Consider the following 14046-nt stretch of genomic DNA (forward strand, 5'->3'; position numbering starts at 1 on the left):
TATGCTGCTAGTACAGGCACACATTTATTTTCCAGTTGGTTCTTTGCAATGTTGGGACATATGCTGGCTAATGTACATGTAACCTTACAGTTGACTTGCCAAATCACTTCCATTTGTTTTATTAATAAAATGAATATAGGAAGTAAATTCATTATGGGTCATCATAAATACTTTCCTTTAAAAGTACCAAGTAGTCAAAAAAAAAAAAAAGATGCATCGATAATCGTTACCCTCTGAATCGTAATCGAATCGTGAGGTGCCTAGAGATTCCCACCCCTAGTGTGCCCATACACTGTCACACACACCTCTCTCTCTCTCTCTCTCTCTCTCTCTCTCTCTCTCTCTCTCTCTCTCTCTCTCTCTCTCTCTCTCTCTCTCTCTCTCTCTCTCTCTCTCTCTCTCTCTCTCTCTCTCTCTCTCTCTCTTTATGTTGAAAGGAATGGCCACTGATCTCTGCTTTTCAACAAATCAAAATTGCACACATTTCTTTCATTTTTCTGAACCTATAGTTGCCTGCAACATTGAAAGCTCCGGTCTCTGTGTTTAGCGTGAAAGCTCACGTGATTGACGCCGGCTCGGGATAAAATTTGTGCAGGACAGCCGTGCCGTGTATCAGCTGCTTTGACGCAGTTATCAGGTTAACTGACTCGTAACGTGTGCAATATCTCACAACCTCCCAAGTGTCCGAACTCGCACAGTGTACGCCCGCCTTTAGTAAGTTTAATTTGAATCTTTTGACCGTAGTGTTCACTCTTTTAAATAAAGGTTTGAAATGCGGGTGTTTTTTCAGCAATGCCATAGAAGACCCATTTTTGGTTCCCCAAATAACCTTTCAGTGAACAGGTCTTAAAAGAACCAATTTTTTTCTTAGCGTGAAGAACTTTTTAATAATCTGAACAAATTTTTTCACTATAAAGAACCGTTTGTGCAATGGAAAGGTTCCATGGATGTTAAATGTGGAACTATAGGTGCCAATAAAGAATCTTTATTTTCAAGAGCATAGAAGAGATACAGGAGCTGAAGTTGCGGCAAGACCGTGAGACGTTTGAGAGTTTGCCAAAGAAATCAGGAAGCCAGAGTTCTCCCTCATCGCAGTGCTAAAACGACTCAGCGCTCTGTTGGAGCATAACCCCTTCGCCTCTGTCGCTCCCTCTTGCCAAGTCAAAGCCCTCGCAGCGTGGGCAATAGTCAGTCTGATCCATAATACAGACAGGCATGTTATGGCATTCAGAAAATCACCAATAGACACTGCCAACTAGGATGCTTGGGCCGTCTGCTCCAGATTTAGAAACACAGGCTGGTTGTGCTTCAATTTACATGAAGCTCTCCGTCTGAACTAAAATCTCCCGTTGACCGGGATTTATGAAACCTGCAGGATTTGTGAGGCCAAACATCAGGTGGAGAAAGCAGAGCCCTTAAACAAGATGGTGTAGCTGAAAACATTGTATTCTAAGCCATGGTGTCATGGTGAGCCTAAAACAATATTTTATTTTTCTTGTTAATGCAGATAACAAACTAAATATTTGCTATTTGGATTTGTTAAAGTACATTTTAGCTGGAGGAACACTAATTAATACATTACATTAATAAGAAACATTTAAGTGATTATTTCAAAGCGTACTGATTGCTTTGTGCTAATGGAAAGATAATGGCTGTTATAATTAGTCTAAATTATTTGATAATTATGCATATTTACTCTTTTTAATGGGAAAAGCACTGCATTTTTGGTTCTGCACTTTTCAATATTTTTCAATAAGCTGTAAAAAGAACATACAGTGTGCAGTTGTTTCTGTCTGATAAAAACATTACTTCTAATATAATAATAATAATAATAATAAAACAGTTAGAACAGTAAATATACATATCTGTATTTGTATATGTACACCACGTGCATAAAAATACATTACGGTTTTAAGACTGGGGTCAGCGAGATAAAAAAAAAAAGAAATTAATACTTTTATTCAGCAAGGATGCATTTAATTGAAGTAAAGACTTTTCCATTGTATTAAAAAAAATCTATTTCACATAAATGCTGTTCTTTTGAACTTTCCATTCATAAAACAATCCTAAAAAACTATTTTCAACATTCATACTGTATTAATAAGAAATATTTCTTTAACATCAAATCAGCATATTAGACTGATTTCTGAAGGATCATGTGACACTTAAGTAAATTCAGTTATGCAAGGTATAAAATTACGTATAAAAAACAAATATGTTATTATACAGTGCTAGTCAGAATTATTTATCCCCCTGGTAAATATGATCAAAGATTATACAAAAACCAAGCATCTGCAATGGCCATCCCAGTCCCTGACCTGAACCCTATAGAAGATGAGTGGGCTGAACTGAAGAGAAGAAGCGCCAACATGGATCTGGGAATCTGAAGGATCTGGAGAGATTCTGTATGGAGGAATGGTCTCTGATCTCTTGTCAGGTGTTCTCCAAACTCATCAGGCATTATAGGAGAAGACTTAGAGCTGTTATCTTGGAAAAAGGAGGTTGCAAAAAGTATTTAATAAAAGGGGGCAAATAATTGTTCCCAATGTGTTTTGGAGAAAACCATTAATTTCATAATGTGATTTCCCCCCCACTTTCAATTATTTTACTTCAGTGAAAGGTTAGATTTTTGCTTTAGCTTTTTTTTTTTTTTTTACTAAAATATCAAAAGGATAAACAATGCAGATTTATTTTTTACAGCCATCTTTGATAGTATTTACCAAGGGGGCAAATAATTCTGACCAGCACTGTATATAGATAAAATATTTACAACTGTAATAATATTTCACAATATTACTGTTTTTACTGTATTTCTGATCAAATAATAGCATTAGTGAGGATAAGAGACTTCTTACTGACAACGCACAGAACTGTACCTAAATATAAATTGCACTACATAATAGTTTGACATCATAGCTACATCATAATCCACCTCCTCATCTGGCTTCCTTTTTTGACAATTTTAAAAGCAAATTTTTGCTTGCATGCAGTTTGCCCGTATCTCTGTCATTGAACACTAGGGGCAATTATGTAATTACAGTCAAATATGTGGCTTATGACCTCAGCCTGAGCCCATGCTAATTTTTATCATAGCTGTCCATGTTAATTAGTAGATTAAATTAAGAGACTAGACTTTAAATAAAACAACTCAGAATGTCCCCTGGCATAACTAAGTCTGCAAGTACATCTGAAATACAAGACTCAAAATTATACTTAATACAAGCCAATATAAGCACAATAGCAGAATGTTGTATACAATGTATAAATTCTATTTTGGAAGTATTTAGAAATATTTAGGATGAAACCTCAATCAAATAACGATCTTTTATAGTACAAATAGATTATTATGCAAAGGGTTTTGAAAGAATTACAATTTCATTCATAGCTTTTATAGTTATTTATCTATTTTCAAAATAGTGAGAATATGGACAGCTGTTCTTGTTACATTTGTGCCATTGAATGCAATGCGATGAAACATGCTTTACACTGTTATCACATTTTCAGATCAGAAATACAGCAGTTAAAGGAGAACTCCGGTCAATTTTAACATTGAGCTCATTTTTTTGTACATTTGGAGTGCTGTCAATACAGAGAACAACGACAAAAATCGGTGTTGCCTACACCGAGTTATTCTATTTTTAAAATTTGCACCCTGTTGACTTCAATGGGGCAAGTACTAAACCTGCTTTTAGCCTCTTAACATCCTTGATGTGTCATTACAAGTGCACAGAAAATGTGAGTGATTCCTTCAGAGTGAACACGAGTGAATCTGACTGCAGTAGATGTGAAAGAAATGTATAAAAATGATGTTATTTAAGCCAGCGCAAATACCTGTGTTTACATCCTGTTTTCGGGTGAAGTCCAAAGTAGTCGATTGCCGAGTTCACGCGCATAGGTTTAGTACCTATGATCACGCGCGTGAACTCGGCAATCGACTACTTTGGACTTCACCCGAAAACAGGATGTTAACATCATTTTTATACATTTCTTTCACATCTACTGCAGTCAGATTCACTCGTGTTCACTCTGAAGGAATCACTCACATTTTCTGTGCACTTGTAATGACACATCAAGGATGTTAAGAGGCTAAAAGCAGGTTTAGTACTTGCCCCATTGAAGTCAACAGGGTGGAAATTTTAAAAATAGAATAACTCGGTGTAGGCAACACCGATTTTTGTCGTTGTTCTCTGTATTGACAGCACTCCAAATGTACAAAAAAATGAGCTCAATGTTAAAATTGACCGGAGTTCTCCTTTAATGTGCTAAAACATTACCTGTTATCATTACACTGACATACAAAAATAATACTGTCCCACGCAGCATTCATAATCCAATCAAATGCCCATTGATATAATCAAGTCCCACCCCACATTTTTTCCTCATTAAATATCCTGTGTCAGATTACTGAAGTAAATGGGTTCCTGTTAACTAAACATCCAGTCCCGCATGCGTTCTATTAGAGTGTCTGCATTCACAAGTACTTCAGCTCATAATTACATTGGTAATCAAAATATTGACATTTTGTCATAATGTCCCAGTAAAGCACAAATTTTTGTAACATTCTCTGTGAATAATGATACATGAGCCACCCCGTTTCAGCAGTCAATGAGTCAACAAATAAATATATATAAAAAATAGACCATCATTATGATTTCTCCAGCTTTACTTATGTTGATTCTGTAATTACATTCCTTCAGCTTATCAGAAGATTAGTATTAACCAAGCGACGTTTTAGGAGCTAAATTGATTGAAGATAATTAGCAAAGTACGCCAGATAGTCCAGGATTTCATTGCTGTGGAGGTGCAGGTTTTAAACAGCATGCTTAATCAAATATCAGTGTAGTCCACCCTCTCTCAAAGCTTTAATTAAACAAGCATGTTGATATGAGGATGGGAAAAGGGCAGAATTCATTAGCTATTGTGCACCTGACAAAGTGTGAAGCAAAACTGGGCCCTCTGTTGCCAAGTCATTTGGTATTTGAGGATTAATGAATCTGCTTAGACTCCAAAACAGATTTACTTTGTTCCATAGAGGCAATGTATCAGGCAATTGTTCTTTGTTTGCTAATTGCATCCTTTGATTCCCACAAGGCACAACATGGGGGAAACGTAAGCCCTACCTCCTCATGAAAATAAGATAATAACTGTCTCCAGACTCTTTGGAGATATTTTCATAATAAATCTTACCATAACAAACCATTTCTCATCGAGCCAACCTTGAGCATTTTACTTTGCCTTGAATATTCATTTACTCACCCCTATGCAAAATTAAATGTGCAAAATTAAATAACTTTAAATGGCATTTAGGTCAATTGTTTTGACCCTCAATACTTTATAAAACCATAAGACATGATAAAAAGAACATCATAAAAGATTATTGATCAAATTACAGGAAGGTAATAAATTGGGGGCTCGTCCGGGATTTGAAACCAGCACCCCTCACACCCCAAAGCGAGAATCATACTTCAAGACCAAATTCAATTCAGCCATGCCAAAGGGTGACTTCTTTTTACAAATTCATTTTTAAACAAAAACTGTCATTAAAATGTTCCTCCTTGGACAAAGTTTCTCCTCATTTGCTGATATGAGAGTTTTGCTATGAGATTAAGTCTGAGTATGAAACTCACAAATGTTCTTTAGTCTCAATCAGCCTTCAGAAATCTAGTAAAGAGTTGTGAATCTCTAAAATTGCAAATATAGATGCAGTCAAAATGTTGATATTGTACGTTTCAGTTATCCGAACATACTAAAATGTAAGTGCATACATTACGCATGAATGCAAATGAGTTCACTTCGGCATTGCAAGTCATCCTTTATTTATTTGTTCAAGCAGAGAATTTGTGTGGTATAATTGATTTTAAAAGAAGAAAGCAATTTCAAAAGCATCCCCTAAAGCCCCTCGTTTTGCACAGCATTGTTGTTGTTCTGATTACTGCTGACTGGTTTAGTTCATATCTGGGGGTGGCAAGAGAAAAGAAACGCAGTGACAGAGCCATGCTCAGCTAGACTGAACCAGTTCTGATAGTGATAATAATAGATCAGGCTCATATAGACACAAACACTTAAACTCAACACCACAGAGACCCCACTTTGCTGTTTGCGACAGACACCCTTCTCTCACTAAATATACCTACCTGAGAATGTATAAACTTTGTTTCAGTCCATAAATACGAGTCAGCCAAAATGTAACTTTATCTTTTTTTGCATAAAATCTAATCGCAGTGAGCAGTAATTATTCATTGCAAGGTTTTAAAAGCTCGAAATGTTTTATTCAATCAGGTCCTGGTGCTTCTCAATAATGGATCTGACTAATGGATCCTTTTTCTAAAAATCATAGCAGGGAAACCTTTTTTTTTCTTTTTAAATGCCATGAGAGAGTATAATAGAACCGTGTTGCTTGTAATAAGTTACAGCATCACACATGTATATTTAGAAAGTAAGTACATCACAAACTGCAATTTACTTCAGAGCTCTTATTAGACAGATGAGTTAGTGTAAGAACTGACGCACTAAATGTTCCAGAATACAAATATGGGACCACTTAACCATAAATGTCAGTAAATCTCAACACATGTATCAAATAGTTATGCTCCTATATTCATTTTGACTTTTCATCTATGCATCATTATTTGTGAGATTTATTCCATCTGAACATTTTAAGGGAAATTTATATTTTTAATTATTTTTCCTTTTCTCTCATGAATTCATTTGAGATCAATTTAAAAAATGCATACATTTAATTATAATATTTAATTTGAATGAATCAAATGTAATCAATTTAATCAAATCTATTATATCAAAATAATTTCAATTTCATAAAAAAAAAAAAGATTTCAAAGTAAATCATTAATAGAAAATATATAGGCATGGTAAAAGAAACACATTTCTGGTCTGGTGTTGATGAAGGGGTTTTTGAGCCTTACGGATCAGGCTGTGGTTGGAGAAAACAGTTCTACACATCTTCACAGTTAAAGTTTTATGCGAGTGGAGGATAAATACAGCTTATGAGAGGATTTTTCAATGCTGTTACATCTCTACCCCTATGAGGAGAAGACATAGGCTGTTAAAATCCAGAGATGGGGACAGTCTTTATCTGAAAGTCATGCTCCCCGATTGAGTCTGAAATATGCCATTGAAGATGTTTCTCCAACAAAGGCCCCAGCTTACAAGAAGAAAGCACCAAGTGCATTTTTTTACGATGGAGAGGTTAATTAGAAATTATGCCAACTTTATTGTCTGAGGTAATTAAAATTGGTGGCACAAAGACAGTGCAAGTTTTAATCAAGTTGGGTAGCCTTTCTGACTCATGTCTGGTGACTTGTATCTATCCAAGCCAACTTAATATTCAGCTCGGTTACTATGAAAACCCACAGCCCTGGTTGAATCCTTTTCCCCGCCAATGCGTATAATAGAACTATAGAAATGACTGTAGAACACAAAAGGGTAAATCAGGTTGTTTTTCTAAGAGGTCAAGGTTTGGCGCTTAACCTATCTTTCTCCATTTACTTAGATTCAAGTAACATTCAAAGTAACTAGGATCGTAAGAACGGACGGTTTTGCCGTCAGACAATCATTTTCTTGTGGCTACTAAGTAGGTTTTGATTAATTATTTTGTTTTATCTCTTTATTCAATCTAATTTAGTGAATATAAACTCCTCATTAGTGCAATAAAAACAGAGTAAAATCCTGTAAGGTCATTGTGGCATCTGTCAGGACTTCGTAAACAAAGCACACGAGACAGGAGAAGCGAGCTTCATCCATCTTGTTTACTCATCACTTCCATTCGCACACATTACATCATTACACAACAGTTCAGACTTCCTTTACAAAACAGTACTCACAATACAATTCACGCATGAACACAACAGTCACTTCTACGGCAGTTAGCACATTTGAAATCTTTCCAGCATCCAAAAGCGAGTCTAATTTCGGTATCTTGGGAACGCTCTCCATCTGTTAAACTCTTCAAGTCACAGCATTTTTAACAGTGCAGTGGACAAAGTCAGCGGCAAGGACGATGTCAGTGGATGTTTGTGTTCTCTGCATTGTTAAATCTGCTTACTAGAGTAATTCTCGGCCAATAACTGCTCTTTTGCATTTATCATGTCAGCATCTGCTCTCTAATGCCCTGCTGAAAACTCTCAGAAGGATCAAGTTTTGAAGATTACACACCTAATTTATGCTAAATACATGCCTAGTACACTCCACAAATGTGACGGGGGGACAAATGCCTCTATCCCGAGATTTATGTGTCCACTTATTTTATGCCACTAGCAGTTCCCCTCTGGAACTTTGCAATATTTTCCCCAAGCAGGCACTGCGGGCTGGTATGGCAGAGATTAAGGCTGTGTGTGCAGGATTAACTCATTGAGGAACAGAACATAAAGGTGGCCACACAGCAGCAGAGCTGGGAGGCGGATAGCAGAGAGCCACAGTGACACAGCAGATAAATTCTTGATCCAGGATGATCCCATAAAAGAATTCCCAGCCAGAGGTACATTTGGAGTGGACACAAAGACACTGCGGAGACCAAAAGGCCCTCTGAGCTCATTGGGCTGGGAATAGGGAAGCTCAGGCTGGGCTGATGATGTTAAGAACCATCATAGGGTGACGGTAGCACACATGGCTTCAGTGTGGAGCTCTAACCGGCACATGGCACCTAAACCTACCCAATGCATACCACAGAGTCATTGTATAGCCTATCTGGAAGTGGATCTCTGACTGTGACCTTCATCTTCATCTATCTTTGAAAAAATTAAAATTAAACCCAGTTTTACTGGAAAACTGACCCAAAGCTATTAAGTCCTTTTAAAAGTTAAAAAAACAGCCCAAACCAGTATGACTTACTTTCTTCTGTGGAACACAAACTATTATTTAAAACTGATTGAAAAACATTTAAAATATTTTCGTTTTTTTAACATTTGAAGAATGTTTCTTCTGTTAATGCCCATACAATAATCCCAAAAAGTAGGGTCCAAAAAAAAAAAAAAAAAATTGGTAAAAAAAAGAAATAAAAAAAAATATTTCTTTTTGTGCTCCAAAGAAGAATGTCATACAGGTTTGGAGGGCAAGTACATAACACATTTTTATTTATGGGTGAACTATCCCTTCATAAGGTGGTTGTCTTGGTAACTTTTTTTGAAATGGGAAAGACTGAAATATAAAAAAAAAAAAAAAAAAATGTTAAGGTCATGTTTCAATAACATGTCAAAGCAATTAAATCTTATAACTATGGTAGCAATTCTTTTATTATTATTTCTAGCTAAATTAAGCTAAGATAAAAAAGCACATTCTAATTTAAATTAATAGAAAAAAAGGCTATTTTAACTGAAAGGCAAGAGTTTCTTTACTACTGCCACCACACTGAGCATTACTAGTTTTCACATTCATTACTTTTAAATAGATAGTCCACCCAAAATTTTTTTTTTTTCTTTAGCTCGTTCTTAATCTCGTTCTAATGTTAGTGAATGAGGTTAGTCATTTGCGTAAAAAACGTCCAAACCATCTCCATATTTCCGCACAACCTTTCCTTTTCAGTCTTTGGTCGCTCTCTGCAGACGTGATTTTTCCAGATCCTCGAACAATGCCAAGTGTGCCATTCTCCAAACCAGTTATAAACACAATAAACACCTTTTAAACAGACCTCTGATTAGCTAACTGTACATAAGCGTATATCTGCTGCTTTATTCAGAGAAACCACGCAGCTGAAGCTATAACGCAGCTTTTCTTACTCTTTGACTGTTTATGATGAAATATATAAGATGAAATTAAACTCTATCAAATACTATAGTTTGTGCATACACATGCTTCCTGAATTATGTCTTAAGAACAAATTCATGTCCATAAGTACGTGTTGTGAAATAGGAATTTTTGTGATAAGTTCTCCTGTGCGTACAAATACAAAATAATCCACACAATTATTAGTGAATAAGACCCAGTGCTCTTAAAAATCATTGTAAATAACTTCTTAAAGTTGGGATTGTCAGGTTTTGGGTAGGTGGAAGCAAGGACTCAAGTGCAGGAAACAAGGGCTTTTTATTAATAATAAAAATAAAACAAAATGCAAACAAAAACTACCCCGAGGGGGAAGACTTGACTTGACTTGACTGAGGGATAACCTCCTCCCAGTCTTAAATCTGCAAAAGTAAGATGTTTAATCAAATTACTGGCTTGTTTTAAGCCTTACAACATAACACTAGCTACATATTATACACATTACTAGGACCATGAATGTGGACGAGTACTCTGAAGTGACACAAATCAATAATTTGTGCGTATATTCTACATGAAGCGTTCACTCTAGCTAGAACTAGCGAGATACACAGACACAGATCGCATTCACTCTGGAGAAAGTGCATGAAAGATCGCAAATGAATGGGAAGAAAGACTGCTGCATCTTGAGACAGGCTCTTTTAAAATAACTTTTGACTCAGCGCATTAAAAATACAACTCTGTCTCTGAGTGATTAACTCTCGTCAAGCCAGTTCCAACCAAAATAGTCTGCACGCTTATTATGATATCTATGGTAATCTGCAGCAGTGGAAAAAGATGGGCTTTGAGGTGTTTTTCATTCGGCGAATCTTTAGCAATACCCACCTTTCATTTTCTTCTTAAAGACCCCCTGTGGTGAAAATCAAGTTTTTAATGTTGTTTTTATGTCGTTTTTTATATGCTTTAAGACAAACCATGTGCAAATTCATTAGTCAGCTCCATTGCTGAGTATTTTTCTCCTTAAAACTGCAGTGATCTAAAGACAGTCTCAAAAACGCGGTTTGAAATCGCTACGTCACAAACTACCTTGTAATCACGTCAACGTGAGGGCGGGCTTTAGCATATCATTAACTAGGTTCTGAAGCAGGGAAATCTCATGAGATGCCAGGTTATCCCGGTATATTTTTCTGTTGATATGAAAAAACGGGTACATTTGGCAATATAGCGGGTGAATGTATTGGATGTATTACGATGCTATGATGAACTATATGCCTTTCTCCACTGACGGTCTGATTTGTTCAAAGCGTTTGTAAGGATACAGATTTTTAGAAGGCAGCTTCCTGACTCTGAGATGGCACATGGGCACATTAGCAATAAATTGTTAGCTGTTGATAACGTAGTCAAGCCAAAGGCTAATCATATTAATTACTGTTATGTGTCCGACATTGTAGAGAGCGATGCATTCTTCTTCTGAATCAGTTCCTGGTTCAAACATATATGGCTGAATTAAAGCAGCCATTAAAGCAGCCATTGTGCAGTGTTTACTACAGTACAGTTGTGAGTGAGATGAGGCGGGATAATTAGCATATTCATGGGCCCACGTATACTAAATGAAGCAAGGGTGTAGAGTTACATTCAAGTTATTTTAAGGCATAAATATATATATTTTTTTAAATAACAAGACAAAACATTTAAATATCTCATTTTGGTATATTTCATATTTCAATATTTCATATTTCTTAAGAAACAATTTGATAAGTTCTTCAAGAATTGCACCTCTTAGAATTTAGCTTAAGAATTTTCTTAACTTCTTCCTTAAGAAGATTTTCGTGAATCCAGCCCTTGGATCTCAAAGGAAAATGTCAAGGAGCTGGACAGCTGGAAGTCTTCATTTGAGAGCTTCCCATCAGTCTGTTGAAGGTCTAGTGTCACAGCTTTCATTGTTATATTGGCACCTCTACTGGGACCAGTTAGCAGATTTGTTGCACTTCTTTGTGGGCTACAGCTCAAGGCCCTGGATTAGAAAACAGCAGATTTTCTGGACACAGCCGATGGAATGCAACACCAGGGAGCTAATTTGTGATTGTTGGCCAGTACAAATCTGGACAAAAGACTGCTGAGCTGTAATTGTTAAGAGAGAGTGTACTAGAATTTATAAGAGTCTAGCCATTTGAAAGTGTAATTATAAAGAATTAAGAATTTGTATCTATCCACTTCTTGCTAGATGTAGATGTATTCCTAAAAATACCAATTAATTAACCTGTATGCTGTGTCCTAACCAGAATATTATATTCTTGTAAAACATAAATAATGTTGATATCTAATATTTCTATGCTTTTCATTATTTTCAAGGTGAAGAACTGTATGAGACCTCCCCATATGAACCAATGCATCTCTCTGATGAGTTTCGACTTGCATCCATTATTTCTGGTAAGTTAAGATCTAATAAACTTTTCAATGTTATTCAGTGGTTAAAGAAAGCTCAGTTTCTCTGTTCAAGGTTAGAGCTGTCCTTTATGTTCATACACATTCTCAGAATCTTTCTCAGACGGTTTAAGTGTGATCAATTGATTTCTATAGACATTCAGTTTGCAGTGTGATGTTATATTAGCACAACCGGCATGATAAAAATCTCCAGTTTTATCCAGTCAACAGTGAAAAGAACTATTGCTTACATATCAGCGTCGATGTCCATTGTCCACACTGTCAAGTATTTTCTGGATCAAAATTGTGAATTTGAAATGATTGAAAGGGACTGTGACACTATAGCATGGCTCAAGGATAGCTACTGTCTTTTAGTTAGCAAAAGTTCGATTTTTGTTCCTAACTCATATTGAAATGTGTTCTGAACTCATATTATTGTCATTAATATTACATTTAAATAAAATTATTATAGACAATATTACAATGACTAACTTTTTAAATAGCCTAATAAATACTGTGGATCAGGGTTATCTTAAACTAAAACCAAAACTTACGGAGCCATGCGGGGAAAAAAGTATGTAGATCATGGCCACGAATTAAGAATTTGTTCCCACTATAACTTACATGTTATACGTCACGTCGACACATTTTACTAATTCGTTCCTTCATTTTACGTAAATTATAATATATACATATAATTTTTTATATATATATATATATATATATATATATATATATATATATATATATATATATATATATATATATATATTTTTTTATATATATATATATATATATATATGTCATGTGCAGGGCTCTGTAAAAACTAAAACTGAAATAAAAAAAATTAAACCTAAATAGCAATATATATATATATATATATATATATATATATATATATGAAACCTAGTAAAACGACTAAAGCACATAAAGAAATGACTAAAATAAATAATAAAATAATAAAATTTAAATAAAGCTAATAAAAAAATAATAACACTGAAATAACACTGCAGTGGTTGAACAACTGTCTTTCAAGTACATGAATGTGTTTAGCCATTAATTACAAAGAAAAAATGCATAAATTGCAAGATTAATTATTTTTTATTATTTTATTTTTTACAGCCACAATATTTCTACTTATAGGTGTAATTTCTGTTTTATAGGTTTATCAAAGCAAGCTCCAGCCAGAACTTATTATACAGTAAATGACTCAATATGAAAGTCTCAAAATAAAACACGTCAAATCAGTTCAAATCTCTACATAAACACGTTCTCTACTTCATAAAAAGATGAAGGATAAATACTACCCAGTTTAACATGCTTTTGATTAAAGTGATCACTTTTCTTTAACAATAGCAATCTTTATATAAACATATTTCTAAGTAATTAAAAAAACACACACAAAAAGTATTATTCAAACGCTTTCCAACAAACGGATGTATTGCAAGGAAAATTCTGTGCTATACAGTAATTACACAGCAGTCGCCATCTGTCACTAAAGTACAGCCTCAATTCATCTTAAACAATGTAAATGGGACTATGTGTATTAGTCATGATGGCCATTCAAGAAGACCACCGACGAGAACGAAATTACTCTGTTTTAATCATAATTGCAGCTTTGAGAACGGCATTGAATAGCAGTAGCAGCTTCTATGATTCATACGTTTTACCTCTCTCTCTTATTCATTGTCTCCTCCATATGGATAGCAATTTCTTACAAACCAGATGACATGCTGGGGCTGTTGGGATATGGTTTGTTGGGAGGCAGCAACCAGTTTAGGTGAAAAGGTAAACAGAGAATACATGTATAGAAAATAAAACACATGCTGCAGTCTCGCTGATGGCTTTTTAAAAAAGCTATCACCACACAGACACAAAAAAATAAAAAAATAAAAAATACTATTTTTGTTT

At 35.2% G+C, this 14046-nt stretch overlaps 1 protein-coding gene across 2 annotated transcripts in view; it reads left to right on the forward strand.

Moving 5' to 3' along the window:
- Positions 1-14046, forward strand: part of gfra2b (GDNF family receptor alpha 2b) — an 81415-nt gene that overhangs the window by 14515 nt on the left and 52854 nt on the right. For both annotated transcript variants that reach the window (XM_079860847.1, XM_079860846.1), the window contains exon 3: positions 12064-12141. In XM_079860847.1, the coding sequence (XP_079716973.1) occupies positions 12064-12141 (78 nt within the window). The remainder of the gene's footprint in view (positions 1-12063; positions 12142-14046) is intronic.

Source organism: Squalius cephalus (assembly GCF_949319135.1).
Source record: "Squalius cephalus genome assembly, chromosome: 24".
Classification (NCBI taxonomy): Eukaryota; Metazoa; Chordata; class Actinopteri; order Cypriniformes; family Leuciscidae; genus Squalius; species Squalius cephalus.